Raw genomic sequence first — 21,062 nt, forward strand, 5'->3', positions numbered from 1 at the left:
TAGAGTCGACGGTTGTGACTTTCACTTCAATAGCCACATGCACACATTTATAACCTCGTTGTCAAGATTGGGACCAAATGAATCGCTTTGAGGATTGTTCTCGTGACACATTCAGCGGCAGGAGAGAATAGCGCAGACTAAGATGCTTTCTGTGAAAGACAATTTTCATTTGCAGCTTTGATGCCCTACTTCCTGTCTTCTCTCTCAGACATGTATGCTCTCCATTTGGGGTTAATGAAATACACAGGGATGCCCAACAGGAAGATAGCGCCAAAGATACCTGCCAGAATTCCAAAAGCCGTTTGATATCCAAATCTTGAAACCATAGGCGTAAGACCGTAAGTAACACCAAATGAGACAACATTCTTAGTTCCGACAACCACAACCAAGGCAGGCCCAGGATGCTTAGGCGCCGCTTCAGAAGCGAATGTCGTTGAGATGATAAGGATAGCCGTGAAAGAGTATTGAAATATTGTCCAGCCCATATACGGACCCCACCAAGTCGTGCTTCCTGATGCAGTATAGCCGTACAGTATCAGCATTGCAACGCCAACCACGGCCGGGGGAGCCATTGTAAGCAGATGATGTTCCGGAAGATGAACGCCTCGGTTGCGGCGGGCTAACCACATAACGAAGGGGTTGCCAACGAATGTGCAGAACAGCATGCCCAAAATAGCGCCGATGACACCGCCAACATTGATGAGGCCTATGTCAGCTGCTTGCCAGTCATAATTCTCCATCAGTACGGTATTATATGTAAGTGACATGCCAACACCGCAGCCGAGGGCTATTGAAGAGGTGAGTACGGCATAAATGATGCCCGGAGAGGAGAAAGACTCGACCATGTGCTTCCAGCTCATCCACATGACTCGAAAGGGTTGCGGATGGGGTGTAGACCAGGGCCGGATGCGTTGGAAGTAAGTCTTACGCTGGACGAGACTAGGGGTGTGGCCAGCGTTGGGAGCTGTTAATCCAGAACCATTCATTGCATCAAGATAAGTTTGAGCCTCTGAGTCTGGTATGATTCGTGTGACACCGAACTCATCAGTTATGACAAGCTGGCCGTCCAAAGATTCGGGAGACCGAGTGAACTGCGTCTCGAAGGCGAAGAAGAAAGCAATGACCAGACCAGTTGCAACCGTAATGACGAAGACCCAATAGTACCATCGCCAGCCCAAGTCATGATTGATGTAGGATGATGCGAGGTTGATCGTGGAGGATATCGCATTCTGAGTCATCCAGTACAAACCAAAAATTCTAGATCTCTCGTGTAGGAAGGTGACTTCGGTAAGCATGAGGGGGAGTAGCGACTCCGATGCACCTGTCGCCAGGCCCTGAACAATACGCGATGCAAGATGTCCATTATAGCTGTTCTGAAGAGCCGCTGAAATGGTTGCTACCAGGAGAATAACCATGAATCCCAGGAAAACGGGACGGCGGCCGTAGGCTAGCGACAGTGGAAGAATGATATAATTGCCTGGTTGCTTAGGTTAGAGAGCTTCGGAACAAACAATTTAGCTGATAAGCTTGAAAGCCTTACCGAGACCAATACATAAAGTTGGCACAGTGATTAGGAGAACTATTTCCTCCGATGAATAACCTTGAGGGGTATACATCTCGAAGAATACGTTCAGTATAGCGCCCAGACCGCTAGCAATTGACAAGCCCATGCTTGAAAACCAGCAACAGCAAAAGACAAGGCAGTATTTTTCCCATCTTCTGAAGTTCAGAGGATCATTCGGATCTGAGGAAGGAACTGGGATTCTTCGAATTTCTCCGCCCCTATTGACCAGAAGCGCATTGCCTTCGACATGGCCATGTTTTTCTTTTGGATCCAGCTTCAAATCTTCAAGGTGCTCCACGTAACCGCCTATCTTGGCATTTTCGGTTGTCGAGGTAGGCGTAGACATCGTGGTCTCTGATATTAAGCCACAGTCAATCAAAAAAATTGAAGCAACTTGAGGGAGACAAATCGATTGGAAATTACAAAGGCAGCGAAAATATAGATTGAAGCAAGTCACGACTGCGATTAACCGTCGCAACTGCAGAAGCGTTGGGCGTCACTAATTCTTGTGTGAGACGCAGAGAAGAAAGAAGAAAAGTTGGAAATCCATGATAGATATATGTCTCGTAACTTCAGGGGACTGAAAAAAGAGGTTTCCCTCCTTTCACCGGGTTCCTGTCGGGAAATGGAGTATACTGATGGCTTCCGTTCCCCGACGTGGGGTTGAGTAGTAGATCTACCCAGGCTCAGCACCAAACAGCTTCGGCTCGGCTGGTGAGAGGCAATTGATCGGTTCGGAATCAGCACAGTGGATATGCCGCCCCTCTAGTACTAAACAAGCTAAGATTGGCAGATGTCGTACCTTGCTCAACTCTTGACAGTCAAACTCTACAAATCAAGTGTGGCAGAACTACGCTATCAAGATCATGAGATTTCCTGCTTTAATTAGCTACAGTCAATGCTTCTCATGGATGCACCAGGAAAGACGGCGATGCAAACACCATGAGTTCATACCCTAGACCCGGACAATAAAAGCTCTGGCTACGATGGGTAACCTTATCCTGATAAGCTTCATAACCCTGGCTGGGTGGGTGATGTAATCCTTGCAACCGCGAAACTGAAACAAACATCTGGGGCACTTGAACTGTTTTAGTAGTACGATCTTTAAAATGCACATGCAGGCTCAGAGTAGGATAAATGCAAAGGATTTATGTGTCATTTGTCTAGCAAGCCTTTTTTTTTTTTTTTTTTTCATGCAGAGAGTGGCGACGGCGCCGAATTCCACGAGATTCCCACCATCATTTCACGTGGTAAGTAATTTGCCCCCATTTGGGATCGAAATCCTATGAGCGCTAAATGATCTGCGATACATGAAAGCTAGGAAGTAAATTATATATGGCAAGGGAAATGGCGGTAGGTTATGTTATATGCCTACCTGTATGTAAGTAGATCAGAGCTTAGGTGCTGTGTCGCAAGGCTCCACATGGATAGAGACTTGATCAGAATTCTAAACCATGGAAGAGCTTTCTACAATTGCAACACATCTCCTCCCCTGTTACAAGTATGTATCTGGTTCCTTGGCCATGAATTGCCCGACTAGTAACTCGAGACTCAAGCATCATCTCTTGACATTCTCACTGATGGCATCGTGATCACAAGTTCTGGCCGCATTAGATGTTCTGTACTTGAAGGAGACATCTATCACGAAGTCTAGTTTAAAGTGTCCTTGGCCAGCAAAGTATGATTCATAATGAATCACTTCCGTGAGAGAACTAGTCCCTGTTTAGCGAGCTCTCGATCTGAACCATCCGGCGAAGCAGTAACACTATTCTTGACTGTTGTTCCATTGACAACACCTGGCAGTGGCTTGGTAAGTTCATTTAAGAAATATTCCTGATTCAAAAGTTCACAACGTGACGTGAATTATAATTAGCCCACTAAGCCCATTTGATACTCTCGCGGAAGTCAAAAAGCTTAGCCTCTTTGGTGTGGCTGATGCTTGAACCAACGAGTGTTGCATCAAGTACAGTATTTCCGATACAATCCAAAACGATGCTAGCTTGAGAATCACACCAGTTGCTTAAAAAAAATATGAGCACACAGATCAAATTTACTGACAAATATATTTAAAATGGCAACTTTTACGCACAGGATCTATTTAAATGTCCGGCATTTGTAATCAGTGCCCACACCAATCAATTCAGCCACCATTCCGGGGAAGGCCTGGTCAGCAAATCCTGAGAGTTTCTCAAGGAACAGAAAAGATGCAGGCAATTACTGGAGCTAAAATTTAAGCGTAAGAGGCGTTATGCATGATGAGGAATCGTGAGGTGGCCTTAGGTTGTGTACACCCAAATGTGAAGGCTGTGTCTTTGAGCGGCGCAACTTCATCCTTCTGGCAAGAAAAAATGGGGCCTGTACCACATGGTTAAGCACATGGTAAGATCCCTCTATCCATGGGGTCTAATCTCTTCTGCAACCTGATGACATCCCGAAAGTTGACGTTGCATGAATATCACAGTTTAAAAAAGCTGGATCCTCAAAATTTGAGTTTCTGAATGGTCGCAAATGGAAGGAGATGACAGCTGACGTTAGGAAGAACTGCATCGAATGAATTGGGAATACGTGGGCAAAGATCAGGTTAGGATGGCAAGCGACGATGCGTACACCTGGCTTTTAAGTATATCTATTAAATCCATACTTCGGATAAACCAAACCACTCTAGTTTGGCACAAAGCCTTTGCATTAGGGTGATGACCTGCTGATACTTGTCAGGGGGGTTTGCACACAAACGCATTAGGAACCCACGTAAGATCTGTAGTATGCTCACCGCAGAAGCAATCTGTCTCGGACTAACTTGAATAGGTTAGAAAGACCCTTTTCCAGTTTCTTAAATGAAGGATGAAGATGGCCTCCCTGAAGCCAGTTATTTCCGTTGACCTGTAAGCCAATAAACTAATACGCGATCAGATATGAAGCATCAAATGCACTACAAAGTTACGTGTGCAGCACCACCAGAGTAGGCATGTCACTGTAAAATGCTCTAGAAGCATACCGACTAGCACTCATCTGCGAGGCTATAGCCGCGAAATACGTATGGTTTAAACCCCTCCTTGTAACATGGATTTTTTGGGGTCTTCAAATGCTGGATTCACGAGCTGAAGACTAGACTTTTCAGCCCATGATTGAGGATGTAAAACCGCAGGACAAGGAATCACAGCAACGAAGAACCTCAGGCTTTCATTGAAAGTTTCTGGATTGCTAGGTGGGCTGTCACGCTGTATAGGCCCCAATTCTTGAACACGATCTGTCTTTGCCCGAGGATTCACGATTCAGACTAGGCCCAGTGGTATTAGACGCGTCATAGCTGATATAACCAGTGTTTCTGAAGCAGGTATTCCTAAAGCAGATCATGGAATTTATAAAGAGTGTCTTTTCCTGTGTTATTTACACTCTGTGGGATAGATAAGAATCCTTTCGAGGAAATCCGGCTTGGTCATTGGACGTAGCGTGAATGGAACGTTGTATCTGGTTTTTGCCTTGGCAGCTCTCGCCCGGAGTGTTGAATTGCTCCTTGTTTAAGTGGGCACGGCCCGAGGTTGAGTCGTTGGGTTTATTTAGTGTGGAAGGGGATCCGTATACTTGATGAGGTGATTCGTTTCCTTGACCAATCAGATGGTCTTCAAAATGGCCATAGGGCTGAATGCCGCTTTCCAACGGTTAAAAGAAGCGAAGTAATGCGTTGTCGACTCATCAAACAGACATAAGCGAGCATGGGGCGGAATAGGCAGCGCAGCGAGGAGGGGGTAAGTCGGATGACTTCGCGGATAGGCCCGTTTAGCCCTTCTACCGAGGTTTTAGTGTACCTTAGCTTCTTCTCACATAGCCCCAGGGGAAAAACGCCCACGCCCCGCTGGATTGAATGCTGTCTCGCTTGTCCTGGACTTAAACAGTTGCTGCGCCCTAGGCTTTTCAGCGGTTCAGGGATCTTTCAACTAGCAGAACGGAAGGGGTATGGGTTTCGTGCGGGCGGTTCCCACACCTCCCCTTGCGTGCATATCTCCTCGGTATCTGTCACCAATTGACGTTAGAACAATCCGATATACTCGGTTTCTTAAGACCGCTAACGCAAAGTAACAGTTAATAGGCGGAGAATGAAACTGGTTTTTGTGCTCGATCAGAGACACCATGACGGGAACAGCAAGTGTAGCAGTCGACATAGGGAGGCACCGGTGCGTAGGTACTATCATCCCACGCAACAAAGAGTTTGGATAAGGATACCCGGAACAGACACCATTGAATGCGATATGTCAATAACAGGAAGAAACAATAGAGGCAGGCTTGTGCATATTGACGCTCCGTGCCGTGATGAATGGTAGGGTGAAGGGCGGTGTTGATTTGTCCCTAACCGAGCTTATACCCAATTACAGCCATTGGCCCTCTTGATGAATGGTGGCTCATCTTGTATGTATACGTGGGCAAAATTGGCTTGGAAGCGGAGATACAAGGATAAAATCCTTCGGAGTTTCTGAGTGCTCCGATGACTTTGAGCCAATCAGCCGCCTTTTCTACAGGGTGTCCTGATGCCAAGTAATACTGGACTGCGTGCAGTTAGGGTACTGGAGCTACAAAAGAGTCCCCTGTTATGCTAGGTGATTTGTCGGCTGTCAAGACGACGGCCCCCGAGTATCGTAGTGTCTCTAGCGTGACTGCATATCTGTTAGGGCTGATGGGAGATGGATCGGCGGTTGCACATCATGCACTCAAGACGGCGGAATCGCCCTTGAGAAGTAGGTATCTCAGGACACCCGAAATTGCTAACCCGTTTAGGGTAACAATCTGGCCAAGCGGAACGCTAAGAAAGGCACCCCTTCCGGGGTTGTGCAATGTGGCAAGCAACCAGGCGTTCCTCAGGCGCCAGAGAGCAGCCGTTATAAGTATGCCCAAGCCGAAGCGGACCAAGAACAGAACCCTCCACATTCAGTCTTAACCTGTCTTGGATTGTGACTTTGAATTGCTTGATAAGGAAACAACAGTGCGCCACCTGTTACCAAAGTGGAGGTTTTCTGCGTGTTGCTCTGGACGTATTCGAAGACGTATTCGAAGACCAAACTCGCATCGACTCCATGTCTGCCCAAGCGTTAGGACCGTCGTCAACGTCCTCGTCTACTACCTCCTCCGAGTCTCCAGAGGTCCCCGAAAGACGCCGTTGTTGGGAGTGTCTCCGACGCCGTTTAGTCTGCGATGCGACCAAGCCCGTGTGCAACAAATGCCGGGCTTCCGGTATTGTATGTCCGGGGTATGACGACAAAAAACCACTCACTTGGCTCGCCCCTGGCAAGGTAACTTGTCGCACAAGGCGCAAGAATCGTGCTCTGGAGACCGAGGGCACTAACGACGATAATGTTAAGAAGCCAGTAAAGGAAAAGAAAAGGGAGAGGCGGGTGGTGGTGATTGAGAAGGGGAAAGACATTCATAACGGTGTAGAATGCCTGTTTCACACACCTCTCCGAACTGACGTCTGTGATGTGTACGACGCCGTCCAGTACTGTGAGTGAAAAATGCCCCTGTTCCGTAGACATGATGATCTCTTGCAAGCGATCAAAGTAAATATATATTGAATCGCGAGAAGAGTCGCAACTGACACTGGCCAGATAACGCTGTCTTCTACCCACACACCAGCTCCGGCCACAAGCCAGATGCATCCAACGTCTTTGTGGACCAAATTCCTCTAAAAATCGTTCGGTTCCTACCAACAGCAATTGCTCACAACCTGGTGTCGATCGTTTTCCAACACCGAATGTGCGTCCAGACGCAATGGAAAATCGACTGTCCTTCGGCTAAACACGCGCAAGCGCGTTTGCATCATCATCGCGGAATCGCTATTCGAGCTTTGAACGACGACATTGCCAATGAAAGAACACAGAGCAATGACATTGTCCTCACAGGCGTCATCCTACTTCTTCACTCGGAGGTAAATCTAAAGTTTTATTCCGAATAGAAATTACCCACGCTGACATTTGCATATACAGATTCAATCATGCATCTCGCCCAACTGGAGACACCACGTTAACGGCCTTTTGGCTATGCTTTCATGTCGTGGAGGTGCTGTGGGATGGGCAAGAGAGGTTCCCCCGCTAAAGGGGATCCTCCTATCATTTTTAATGTATGTTTTAAGGGATGCTGCAACTGCATCATCAAAAAGTCGCTTTGATTTCTTGGACATTAAGCACTAACCCCGTCCAGATGTGCGGTCTTCGCCAACACGACCAGTCCCCCCCACGACCATGTGAGAATAGCGTCCCACGAAGACCTGTTAAATTTGACAATGGATTTGTATCCACTCGGTCTACATCCTAATATCCCGTGTCCGATGCCACTTTTCATGGAAATCATACGAATCAATCACATTCGAGACGAGGTTTCCAACGGATTTATGGACCACGAGACGGCAAGAATCATGGCCGAGGAGATCTTGGACCGAATCGAAGCCTTTGACGTCAACGGTTGCGACGGGTTCTACGAGGATCAGAACTACAATGAGCTGATAGGCCTCCTGTTTCAGTCCGCAGTGGCCGTGTTCTGCATTTCTTCCCTCCAGAGCCTGTTCATACTGCCCTCTTCGAAACAATTCGCAGTGCGCCGTTTGATACACAGCGATCGACTTTACCTTCTCTTGGAGGAGACGAATAAATCCACAATCCTCCAAAAATCAACGCAATGGCCGCTTATCGTCGCTGGAGTAGAGGCTGGAGCTAGGGTGGATAAACGACAGCTGGTGGGGGAGTTGTTCTTGTACCAGAGCAAAGACGTCGGCACACCGCTGCCGATGTATGCTAAAGGCGTTTTGCGGGCATTTTGGGACGGCGACAAGACGGAATGGGATGCTTGTTTTGATCAGCCATATGCTTTTATATCATAGATTCTCATTCAAAGAGGAAACACTGCCAAATTTTAGACTACATCTCAATTCTTTATCGGAACTTTCGCAAGATTATTCGCGGTTCCATGCTCACCACCCCACCCGCACCCTTTTTTGCGTTCTCTTTTTCCCATCAACCTCCTCGATTTGGGATCCTTCTCGTCGTATTTCAAATCATATGACACAAGAAATTGAATTGAGGGGATAGCATACTCGTCAAATCTTGGCTTTTGCGTCAACATGATGTCATTCGTTGCGGCCCTCTTTCGTTTCTTTATTGGTCTCACATGCAGCTCATCGTTTTCAGTAAGAAGGTGAGGGCAGTGCCAGAACTAAGAGGCGACGCAAATAACTGTCCAGTAATCTCCCTTGAGAATGCCAAGGCACTTCTGAGTAGCACAAGTGCAACAAGCTCTCGTCCTTCTGTGACCTCGGGCAATTTCATGTAATATTTATTTGATGTGAGAGTTGCGATATACGTATTTATGTTATTAAGGGAGACAAGCTGATTCTATTAACATGAAGAACTTGTTACAATCTAAGCCACGGTGGCTCTGGTCTCAATATCAGACGCGTATTCAGGGATTGGAGTCGAAACCGATCTGTGGCAACAATGCCTTCCACGCCTCATCTGTATCGGTAAAGTTCTGGAAAGGAACGACGTCTGTCTTGCAAACTGTACCTGGCTCCGGGAGTACCCCTTCATCAAAGTACTTCTGGATCGCCTTCGTCGCACAGACCGAAGGATGGGCTCTCCATCCATGCTGACCATATCGGTTAGTCAAATGTGCATAGTAACCAAGGGCGGCCATCGAGAAGCAAGAAAGTCTCAAAACTTACCCCATAACCGTCGGTTTGTAGCAGCACGCTGCCTTCGAACCCAGCGGTAGCGTTCTTGGCCCCCACGATTGAAGTCGCTGGGTCTAAACTGTGACTGAAAACTAGAAGCGGGTTCTTGGTCTTGATGTTGTTAAAACCGCCCTCGTAACGTTCCCTGGGCTTGATTTTCCACTGTGAGCATGCTGCCTCAATGTTCCACATGATGTTGCCGACCGTCCGACTGGCTTCATCTATTTCGTCGACAATGGGTAAGAAGTCGTCCAAATCATTGATTCGTGGGCCCTTGTCGGCACATTGAATTCCCCATGGTGATTGATCCCCATTACCTTCAGTATGCAAACTGGGTGTGCGTTCGAGGAGTGCCAGAGCCGCTTCGCCAAACAACGTAGCATTGCCTGTATACAGTCCATGCAGCCAGACGGAAAGTAACGGCCAACGTGTCGGGTCGTATAGAGCAGGTCTAACAGTTGAAGCTATGGTTGACTGATCAATCACACTGGGTCCTACGGCAATTGGACGTAGCTGCCTTTGCCCCAAGTAGGACCAAAACTGCTCGCTCAAGGACTGGGCCGTCTCATTCCCCTTGGCAAGGACACAGTTGGGTGCATCAAGACATGTCTGAAAGAATGCAGTGAGAGTCTCATCTGCGCTCAACAGCCATTCTATGTTACTAGAGATGAAAAAAAACATTAGTACTTAAGCGGACTATACGGATTTGACCATGTTGCACATACAATCCAGAGTACCACTCATGCGGGTTTGCTGCTGAATCAAGCAGAACCCTGCCAACTCGGTCAGGGAACATAGCGGCCACTGTGGCGCCTAGCACAGTTCCGTACGAAGTACCTAAGATTGATTGCATTAGCCCTGTCCTGAGTGTCGCATCCCTTACAAGGAGCTTACCCCAGTATCTTAGCAGCCCGTCTTCCTCGACGGCGTCCACAATCTTCATCATGTCTCTTGCTGTATATGCCGTACTGATCAGACTCCCCGTCTTATTGGATTCGGGCTTTTCGTAGCAATAATCTGCGATAACTCCCATGCCGGCCCAGGCCCTTGCAACTGATGCTGGGTTTGAATTGTTGCCAAGAGTCTTGGGCAGAGCTGCCGAATAGATGGCCTGTTCCTCTTCGGTAGAGAAGCAAGTGAATGTGGTGGTGTTGCCTGTGCCTCTACAAGATTGAATGTTGTTAGGTGCTGCGCAACACTTAGGGTATTTTGACCGAGATCAAGGGTCATGGGAGGGAAAACTTCTTACCTTGGATCCCAGCCGATAAGATCATGATTTCCGCCCGTCGCTCTAGATACTAGTTAACTTGTGTTTTCCATGGGGCCGAGATTTTCAAGCTGCACGTACGCTTGAAGCAGATAGCCTCGCGTGGCCAACGAACCCCGGGCCGGGCCCCCAGGTCCGCCGAAGTTGAAAAGAATGCTTCCCTTAGAGGGTCCTTTGAGTGCAGGAACTTTAAGAAGCTCGATTTCAAGAGTTTCTGTTGAATCGGGATCGGCGTAGTCCAGTGGTACCGTTATATTACCGCACTGGATAGGAACTGGACCAGTGAACCAATCTGCACACGGCCCCCATTCGATACTTTCCGTGCGAGCGTGCTTCACGTTGACAGCTACGGCAGCAGCCGCGAAAACTCCAAGAATTGTATAGACCGAAGTCATGTTGCAATCTTCTAAACTTGAGAAGAGGAATAGAAAATGATTTTTTTGATACAGACAACAACAACAATAACTAAAGGGATACTCGTGGGCGTGCAGCCGATTTATGGAGAATTCTAGCACCTTGTTACTAGGCCCGGACAGACAGCCAGAGAATGCCAGTATGCGGTCACTGGTGCTCAGATATGCCTAATAATAATTTAGTTTGTTTCTATTGCATAGGAAGATCATACAAAAGTTATTGTTGATCATGGCTGTGTAAAGACAAGGCAGCAGTTGGATGCTCAGCTACGACGGCCAATGTCTTAGATGCTCATTGCCACGCGTCGATACTCCCAATTGCCATTTTGGGAAAGACTGGAAAATTAGCCCTCTAATTCGTTGAGGTGGTTAACGCCAAGCTCCTAACTGTTCATTTCATCGTCACTGAGTAAGAAAAGCCTGCTTGCAAGGCATAAACAAGCACTATGGAAAGTAAGCTTACGTATCTAGGGATTTCAACTAGTTGTTTGCATTCATCCTTCAAACAGCCCTTTAACCTCGGATTTCGACCAATGTGAACTCTGGAAGTGATGCTACCGTGCATTTGCAATCATTGTCTACGATGAAAGGTATTGATGCAGATTTCATTTCGTATTCGGGCGTTGACTTCATAGCGAAGAGCAATTTCTGTGTGGAATGTGATAGTACCACACCTTTGTTTTTGCCAAAGCCAAATCTCACTATTAGCTGTTAAGACATGTTGCCAATGTTTAGCTGAGCAAGATGTTTACCCAGGGTTCATGAAGTTTATCAGCGCAAGCTAATTGCAAGGACTTTAATAGCACCTCAAAGGGTTGTTAAATGAATAATAGAAATCACTCGGCAGAAGAAAACCAGTAGGCAAATATTGTGTGTTTCATCGTTGCAAGTCCTAGAAACAATGTTTCCCTGAATAGATATTATTTGTATTATTCTACTCAACAATCTGGTGTGGTGAGAACTGGTGCCTAGGGCGCTCAAATTCTCTCGATTAGCACTACACGACTGTCGTAATCCCCTTCAAATGCGTACTGCACACCAGTATTCATCAAGGTCGCGCCAGAGTAGGTTCCATTATCCAATTTGTAGGTTGCTGTTGGATCCAAACCTTGTAGGCGGAGTCGCGGCAAGGCATGGTTGTACAGGGCGCGAACCTGGAAGTAGAAGAGAACGGCCTGCGATCCGTCCTCGGAAATGATCATGGCTGCCGGCCAGTTCGACTCGCCCGGCAGATTCAAGCGCCAGAGGTCACCTTGGATGACAATAGGGTTGACCAACTCGCCGAGAGCCAGCAGCTCCGGAATCTGCACCTTGTCCTCCTCGGTGATCTCAGCGGGGTTCAGCTCGAGACCAAAAGATCCACCCATCATGGCAACATGTGCGCGGAACTTCATAGGGATTGTACGGCCCGTGATATGATTAGGCACAGTCGAGACGTGAGCCCCCATGGCTGATGGCGGATAAGCCAACGACGTCCCGAACTGGATGAAAAGACGGTCCAGAGCGTCCGTGTTGTCTGATGTCCAAATTTGAGGAAAGTAGTGGAGAACGCCGGGATCAAAACGGCCTCCACCAGATGCGCAACCCTCCCAGAGGACGTCCGGAAATCGGGATGTGAGGACCTCGAAGACGTGGTACATGCCCAGCATATAAGCGTGGCTGATACCAGGAACAGGAGTTTCGTGAAACCCTCTGTTGTTATCCCATTTAACGTAAGAAATTGAAGCGCTCGAGAGAATCTGCGAGACTGATTCTATGATGAACTCCTGGACTTCTGGAAGCGCCACGTTGAGCACGAGCTGGTTCCTCCTAATCGTTCGTGGATAGTTGCCTGCGTGGAGAACCCAGTCAGGGTGCTCATGATAGAGAGTCGAGTTGGGATTGACCATTTCCGGTTCAAACCAGAGCCCGAAAAGCAATTTTTCTGAAGAATTTGCGGGCTGAAGGTTAGTGATTCTATCGACCACAGCGGGTAGGCCATCGGGAAAGCGGTCTGGGTTGACCTTCCAGTCGCCAAGACCTGCAGTGTCATTCAGACGAGGATATTCTTCGCCGAACCAGCCATCGTCTAGCACGAAGAGCTTGATTCCGAGCTGCGCAGCTTCCTGAGCTAGATCAAAGACCGTACTCTCGTTGTAATCGAAATAGAGACCCTCCCAGCTGTTAAGCAATGCGGGGCGAGTCTGGTTGACGAATTGACCTCTCATGAGGTGGTTGCGATACAGACGGTGAAATTTCCGTGACAAGCCGCCAATTCCGGAATCCGAGTACACAGCAACAACCTCTGGAGTTGTGAGAGTTTCACCCGGACCAAGCGGCCAAGAAAGCTGGTATGGGTTGAAACCGAGCATGGCACGAGTGAAGCCCTGGGATCCTTTCTCGACGTCGACAGAAAAGGAACCGGTGTAGACTAGGGAGAATCCCCAGGCCTCACCCTGCGATTCGGTCGTATCCGGAGACACAAGAGCCAGGAATGGGTTGTGCAGATGAGACGAATACCCAGTTGTGCTTCCAAATCTAAAGATAGTTAGAATAAGTTGAGGGCTTTTCAGACATTCTTGGGCATTCGTTTAGCACTCACCCCTGCGTGCCATAGCCGACCTTTCGTCGCTCTCTCATGGCTTCGCGAGCCCAATCTCCCCTCAGCTCTATCAACTCCAGATCTACAAACGGTAAGTCGACACTGAGACTGGCAGCTTTCTCAACCGTGATGTTGCCCTGGCCCTCGTTGGTGATATTGACGCTCCTGACAATGGCGTCATATCGAGGAAAGATGGAGTATGACAGATCAACAGCAATAGAGCTATAGTTGTCGTACAGCGAAACGATCAGAGTCGATACGTCGTTGTCGGCCCCGAAGGTTGATGGGAGACCCGGTAAGCCAGGCTTTCCTGCGGTAACTCTGTGGGATCGATATTGGAGATCGCTGACAGTGTATCCCTCAGACTGGCGGATTTGAATCGCAGGAACTCTAAAGTCACCGCGGCCTAGGTCGGGATACTCTCGCCTGACCCTACCAAGCATATCTACCCAGCCGTTGATCTCTGGAGAGAGCATTTCTATGCTCTCCGTTGCTGAGCCACCAAAGTGGTCAGAATAGAGTTCACCAGTCAATTCATCCACATGGAAGCGATAGGAAGAATGATCTCCGTTAAGGGCAAATGAAGTGCCATCTACGACGATGCCTACAAGATGTTAGTTTTACAGTTTCTTCAATTTGTATGGAGTTGCTTACCGTTCACGGAAGAATCATTCTGAGCCAGCACACTGCCGGTAAGGACCGATGCAGTGGTCGCTAAGGCAATGTGCCTTAACCTGGAGCTTGAAAGCATTTTCAAGAGGATTGACTCCCGCTCGCAATTAGGGACGAATTGAAATTGGCTGCTTGAGCCCAGATGCTTTCAGATGTCCTGGCAAGCCATCAAGCTTATCACAGTCTGGGAACCTGGCTGCCCTTTTATATCACCTCGTCGTGAGGGGTCATCGGCGGTGTTTGCTAGCATGCAATGACGGAGCCACTTTTACACCACCAACTCCAACTTTTGAGTGCAGTTTCTTTAGATTTCACCCCGATTTCATGATGCGGCCGTTTAGCTAACAGGCCACAAAGTACAGGTTCGTCAAAATTATCGGCGGTTCCCCCATAGATCATCAGGCCGAGAGATCCACTTTCAGTTGGCTACCCGGAAGCTAAAAGAGCAACGATCGTCCACCCGACGAATTCTCCGCAAGTTTTCCGCCGCTTAACTGCTGCGTAAACACACCGGATGCAACGTTGGGTCGAATAGCAATATGATTTAGCTAACGGACATGATCCTGTTCATCCGGCCAACCCCATAGAATGTTGTAGATGAGGGGTAATAGGCTGACTTTAGGTAGTAACGAAGTGGAGCATTCTCTGGGGATCGGGGAATACTGGTTAAGCCCCCAACCTGGAAGCACCATGCTGACGCTGTATAGTACACTTGACTCGAAGTTTTGCTGTTTTTCATTTCGTTTTAGTTTTTGAGGCTTTTGATATACATAGTATGGTTAGAGTCATGGAATATCTCAGAGGGGCACAACGGCTGGCATCCCGATACCGAGTCAAAATACACACGACGGGTTACCTGTTGTCAATTTGCACAATGCAATGGGCCTATTTTCACGTAGACATGCGGTTGGTTCTTCTGCCTCTGCACAGTACCGACATCGCCAAGGCACCTACTGCTCTGATCCCAATATACAGACGTCATTTTCGGTTGCCCATGTGAGGGGCACTGGGGTACAGTGGGGCTACAAAGAGTTATTTATTTTATGGGTCACGATGGCTTCAATTTACAACGGAGGTTTTTATTCACAACAGTGGGAATTTTACACGTATAATAGATGCCTTACACCCATTACCTCATGCCACAGTTGTTATAATAACCGAAACTCATCTAGAGGGCACCACTTATCATCTTTGCATATAATAACAAAACCCATGCCACCATCTAGTTTCAAGAATCATGAAGCAAGTGCAAACGAAGTAAATAACGTCCCACACCCACTTCTGGGCACCCCCCACATTTGGGCACCCCATTTACACCAAAAACGCCGTTTTTCGAAATTCTATATTAAACTAAATACTTTACTTATTAAAGAGAATAAATATATGTTAAATAGATTAAGACTTAATTATAATACTTAAGTAGCTATATACTAGTATTATTGATAATAAGTATTATAAATTCAAGGTTTAACATTTATAATACTAATTTACCTAGCCTATATCTTAATATATAAAATAGGTAGAGATATTTAACTAATATGATTAGAATTTTTAAGTAAGATATAGTAGATTTATATATTCTTATACTTAGTAAAAAATTCTTTAAGCTTAGAATAATATTTTAAAATTTCCCTTAAGAAAAGTTTCTATTATAGAATTTTAACCCTTAATTATACTATATTTACTAAAGTAATACTTTTAAATCTCTTTTAGATATAATTATATACTTTTAATAAGTATAAATATTAATTTCCTAGATTTTTTAAATAAGTATATATAAGCGAAAATATATTTTTCTAATGTTAAGGAATACTAGTAAGTGTTGCGATAGTTGGAATACGGAGTCGTGTGGCACTTCCAGCCACACGCCCGCCAGGCTGAGAGGCCCAAGCCTCCCAGACCCACGTGACAGGCCAAGGGGGAATATCCCCACCTTCTAGTCAACAACACCACTTTCAATCATCATGAACCATCGATTAGAACCAATTTACTGTTATTTGTTATTGACGAACGGAATTCCGTTTCACCCCCTGTTTCACCCCCTGTGAAACCTACACTGATCAGTGGTAAACCTCACAGTTGCCATTAATTTGGTTAACTTCACAATTACCACTCTGCTACGGACAAACCGCAGATCAGCAAGGTCAACACCAGAAGAGACGACTTCTTGAACTGGATACCCAAGCCCAGGTAAAAGTAGGGATTTCGTGCTAACGAGAGAAGAAGCGAGAGTAACTGGGATCTACGGAAACCAGCAGAAGAAAGCTTCTTTTCCTCGAATCTACCAGCAATCCGATTATTCGAGTAACCTAGGGACTGCTACGCTCACCCTGGGCGGGATAAGGTTAATCGCAGCCAATTATCGCTGGCAAGAGCGTTCCATCACGCGTTTTCAATCACCAGAAGAAGAGACCTACCGAATCGACGGTCTTCCAACCTCTTCACGCCACAAGGGCGAAGATTCACGAATCCCACAAGGGACAACAACTTCCCCAACTACAACTATCCCCCACGCGCGGTGCCAATCACGAGGCGCCCGCTAGTTTCTCAATAAATCCCCAGACGAGGTGCCAACCGCGAGGCGCCTGCCACAAGAGACCTCCCTACCAGAAGAAGAACACGCCGAAAGGCGAGCGGAGACTACCGGCGGTAATCCGCCTATACAGCTATACGTATACGCCTCCGAGGCTGCGGCTTAGGAGAAACGCACGTGGTTGTGGGCGTCATAAGGCCAACTGTCCGCTAGATTCTAAACTTCCCAACAGTGAGGAGCGAAGCCCGAAGCGAGAAAGAGAGATTCACGAGAGAATCTACGGTAGAACTCTCTCCCTACCAATTCGAGACCTGTGTATACCCTCACACCCCTCGAGAACATCAGCGAGAACGGCGCCGACGGAAACAAACGACGAACCGACGAAAATCCCCGATTTCACGATTCTTTCCCCTTAGAATCGTAATATCCCGAATCGTCTTTTGACTCCCACTTCCAGGCCTGCATCTTGCACCAATCGCAGCTGACGCTGTTGAGGATTAGAATTCAAGATTCTAAACAGAAGTAATCCTTTTATACTGTCAGAATGGAGCGAAATTCACGAGAAGGATCGCCCGCGAGCGGCGTCACTGCCAAAAGCCAATCAACAGTCCCCATCCCACAGAGAATCGAAAGTATGATCGATCCAGCAGTATGGGGCAACTGGGCAATCGACCTTACAAACGCTAGCCCACAGCAACTGGGTTCCTATATGGGTTTCCTACTTGAGACCTATGAGAAGAGGAATCTCACGGGCCTCGAGCTATGGAACGAAGTTTCTCCCGATTTCGCCGACTGGTCAGAAGAAGACTTCCAGAACGTACCTCCCCCAATCCTACGATTCTTCAGAGACCATTTAATCGGTAACGGCGTCTACGTCGAAATGGATGGCAAGAAAATCTCGAAAAACGTGGCATTAGCCCTCAAAAAGGAAGAATTCCACTACTGGTCACCCCAAGAACTCGAACAAGGCGTCAAGAGATATCGCAACCTGAAGGCTCTGATAAAAGACCCCGAATTCCACGAAGAGATCACGAGACCGGCAACAGTAGCCAACAGCACAGGAGGAAGAGTCGAACCAACCCTACAGCCACCTCCTCCACAAGAACAACAACAGTGGCAACTACCGTACCGACCGCCACATCCCACGGTCTCTCCGTTAACAGACTTCCAACCATACGAGTCAACAGACCGTATCGGAAAGCAATTAACAGAATTCGCGAAACTATACCCCGACGATATGAAATACAGCGGCGATATGTACGATGTACGCGAAAAGAAGGGCTGGACCGGACCGTTTACTTTAGCAGCCATAAACGGCGAAACCTGTACTGTCGATACGCCACGTGGTCCGAAGACCTTCCGGTCTACCGTAGTCAAACCATACTACGAAGATCCCGATCAACCACCTAATTCCATCGCCGCGCCAGAAGAAGAAGAACCCGAAGCTGAGATACCGCAGCAGGAAGTAGTACGCGACGAAATTATCGTCGCCGGCGGAGGCAGTGAACCGGACGAACCGCAAGAGGCACCGGAGCCACCGAGAAGACGCCCGGGCAGACCCCGGAAGAGACCACTGCCAATCGCCCACTTCACAGAGGAATTCAACGATGACCCGGATTATCAACAAATATTCCTATCGATTAAGGAGCAAGCAGACGAAGAATTGGCAATCAAACTACGACGAGAAGGTGTTATTACTACACCAGGCGAACCGTTCGAACAGTCAACTAAACAAGAGATCAACAGCCTCATCGCTAGAGGAGTGTTCAAATTCACCCAGTTCAATAAGAGAAGGCACCAGAACGTACGAATCTTCCGATCTCGTATCGTCAACGAAGTCAAGGGTAAAACAACCGAACCCTACGAGAAATCGAGACTTGTAATACAGGGTTCCGCCGACGATGGCAAGAAGGCTATATTGACCCAATCGCCAACGATTCAGCGGGCGAGTCAACGGCTAATTCTGTCAATTACCCCGTCACTCCTACGAGAAGGGAAACAACTATGGCTTCGAGATATCACACAAGCCTACGTTCAATCCTCCACAAGGCTCAATCGCACTATTCTCGCCTACCCACCGAAGCAAATTCAAGACCAGTACCCAAAAGGGACCATTATGGAGGTTGTGAAGCCTCTGTACGGAATCGCAGAAGCTGGAACCCACTGGTGGGCAACGTATCACAAGCATCACAGAGAGAATCTCCAGATGGTTACTTCTTCGTACGATCCATGCCTATTGATCTCATCTACCGAAAATCCACACTTTGGCTGTATCGGCATGCAAACCGACGATACCCTCGGTTTGTCAGACAAGGCGTTCTCACAATTAGAAGACGAACAGTTAGAAAAAGCGGCTTTTACGGCAAAAGCGAAGAATATCCTCACAATTGACGAACCCCTCCAATTCAACGGAGGGATAGTCGCGCTGTCAACCGACAATTCGATCAATTTGAGGCAAAAGGGACAAGCCAAGAAGTTACGATGTATTGAGACTACTGAACCCAACCCAAAACAGCAATATGTCGAACAACGCGCCAGAGGGGCGTACATCGCGTCAATTTGCCAACCCGAGGCCTGTTTCGATTTATCTACTGCTGCCCAACACCAAGACCCCTCGCCAGAAGCGATAAAAGCACTGAATCAACGGATTCGATGGCAAATGGAATCGCCTAACCGAGGAATAACGTTTATCCCACTCGACCTTACAACAGCCAAGCTATTCGTTTTCGTTGACGGGTCGTTCGCTAATAACCACGACCTCTCCTCCCAATTAGGGTTTCTGATCATCCTAGCCAACGACACTTCCTCTGACAGCAACAACGGAGAATTCACGATTCACGGTAACCTCGTTCATTACAGCTCTACGAAGAGTAAACGAGTCACCCGCAGCGTATTAGCGTCAGAGATCTACGGGATGGTCGCTGGCGTCGATATGGCCTACGCCCTCGCCACAACCCTGGCGACAATCACTGACCACCTCAACCTACCAACGATTCAGACAGTTGTCTGTACCGATTCCTATTCGCTGTACGAGTGTCTCGTGAAGCTGGGCACTACCAAAGAAAAGCGACTCATGATCGATATCATGGCGTTGAGACAATCGTACGAAAGACGAGAACTACAAGAAATTCGTTGGATTAACGGCGAAGACAACCCTGCTGATGCCCTCACGAAGAGCAAACCAAATCGAGCCCTCGAGAGATTCGTTGATAGCAACACGATAACGATACGTATGGAGGGATGGGTAACAAGACCGTAACTACGGGAGAAAGTAGGGATAGGAGGCCGAATTGACGAGGAGACGGAACTGTATAGGGACAACGTATTCCAACCGCTTCAACACCATAAAAAGAGAGTTTCCAGTGTTGCGATAGTTGGAATACGGAGTCGTGTGGCACTTCCAGCCACACGCCCGCCAGGCTGAGAGGCCCAAGCCTCCCAGACCCACGTGACAGGCCAAGGGGGAATATCCCCACCTTCTAGTCAACAACACCACTTTCAATCATCATGAACCATCGATTAGAACCAATTTACTGTTATTTGTTATTGACGAACGGAATTCCGTTTCACCCCCTGTTTCACCCCCTGTGAAACCTACAGTAAGTTACTAGTATCTACTAACATTTTAAAGCTTTTAGTTTTAAACTTCTATATTATAACTATTATTATATTTAAACCTTTATAAAAAATTAGATGGCTATAATTATACTTAACATAGTTTATATATATTTTCTTTTCTTAGTAAGTATAGTAGTTAGTTTAATATAGAATTTCGAAAAACGGCGTTTTTGGTGTAAATGGGGTGCCCAAATGTGGGGGGTGCCCAGAAGTGGGTGTGGGACGTTACTTAGTGCCCAAGTTTCTAAAGCTCTATTCATGATTAGTGGCATGAATTGAAAAGCTACTGTTTCAGTAGCAGATATGAGCGCAATTCCTGTTTCTGTGTTCTACTTCACATAAGGTAAACATCATTTTGATAACGACGCAGCACGATTGACTGCCACGAGAAGGTACGAAATCAATTCAAAGCATGAGTATTTTTTTTGTGGTTGATGATTTCAATTACTACTACCTGTAAGGGGCTCCTACCATGGCGGGTCTCACATGGGCTCTGCTTCCATGATGTGGAATCAGTCTACGCACGTGGCATTGAATCTTGAAGCTTAATAACCAGTTTAACAATGTATCGTTTTCTGTTGATTGGATATAGAGAATCGTGTGATCCTAAGGGAAGACTTTTTCAGTCCATCCGCCTCTACAAGTTCTCACCCGGGTTCACTGCGCCGCATTCGTCAACAAGCGTCTTTTAGCAAAGCTACAA

General features: G+C 47.3%; 5 protein-coding genes across 5 annotated transcripts; 2 read left to right on the top strand and 3 right to left on the bottom strand.

Moving 5' to 3' along the window:
* Positions 1-185: 185 nt before the first annotated feature.
* CTRU02_201098 (uncharacterized protein) lies at positions 186-1,910 on the bottom strand (the record flags this gene model as incomplete). The annotated part of the gene is made up of 2 exons (XM_036730649.1): positions 186-1,477; positions 1,541-1,910. The coding sequence occupies 2 exons, from the start codon at positions 1,908-1,910 to the stop codon at positions 186-188; spliced, it is 1,662 nt and encodes a 553-aa protein (XP_036577673.1).
* A 4,720-nt stretch (positions 1,911-6,630) lies between these two features.
* CTRU02_201099 (uncharacterized protein) lies at positions 6,631-8,426 on the top strand (the record flags this gene model as incomplete). The annotated part of the gene is made up of 4 exons (XM_070203797.1): positions 6,631-7,059; positions 7,152-7,478; positions 7,537-7,670; positions 7,751-8,426. 4 exons carry the CDS (start codon positions 6,631-6,633, stop codon positions 8,424-8,426), a joined length of 1,566 nt encoding a protein of 521 aa, XP_070062379.1.
* Positions 8,427-9,004: 578 nt separating this feature from the next.
* CTRU02_201100 (uncharacterized protein) lies at positions 9,005-10,937 on the bottom strand (the record flags this gene model as incomplete). The annotated part of the gene is made up of 6 exons (XM_036730651.1): positions 9,005-9,190; positions 9,267-9,936; positions 10,001-10,112; positions 10,170-10,438; positions 10,525-10,566; positions 10,624-10,937. The coding sequence occupies 6 exons, from the start codon at positions 10,935-10,937 to the stop codon at positions 9,005-9,007; spliced, it is 1,593 nt and encodes a 530-aa protein (XP_036577675.1).
* A 995-nt stretch (positions 10,938-11,932) lies between these two features.
* Positions 11,933-14,287, bottom strand: CTRU02_201101 (alpha-galactosidase 2; the record flags this gene model as incomplete). Its single annotated transcript, XM_036730652.1, has 3 exons — positions 11,933-13,472; positions 13,537-14,140; positions 14,191-14,287. 3 exons carry the CDS (start codon positions 14,285-14,287, stop codon positions 11,933-11,935), a joined length of 2,241 nt encoding a protein of 746 aa, XP_036577676.1.
* Positions 14,288-17,285: 2,998 nt separating this feature from the next.
* On the top strand, positions 17,286-20,000 carry CTRU02_201102 (uncharacterized protein; the record flags this gene model as incomplete). Its single annotated transcript, XM_070203798.1, has 1 exon — positions 17,286-20,000. The coding sequence occupies one exon, from the start codon at positions 17,286-17,288 to the stop codon at positions 19,998-20,000; it is 2,715 nt and encodes a 904-aa protein (XP_070062380.1).
* Positions 20,001-21,062: the final 1,062 nt, after the last annotated feature.

The sequence above is a fragment of the Colletotrichum truncatum genome (assembly GCF_014235925.2).
Source record: "Colletotrichum truncatum strain CMES1059 chromosome Unknown Contig_0001, whole genome shotgun sequence".
Classification (NCBI taxonomy): Eukaryota; Fungi; Ascomycota; class Sordariomycetes; order Glomerellales; family Glomerellaceae; genus Colletotrichum; species Colletotrichum truncatum.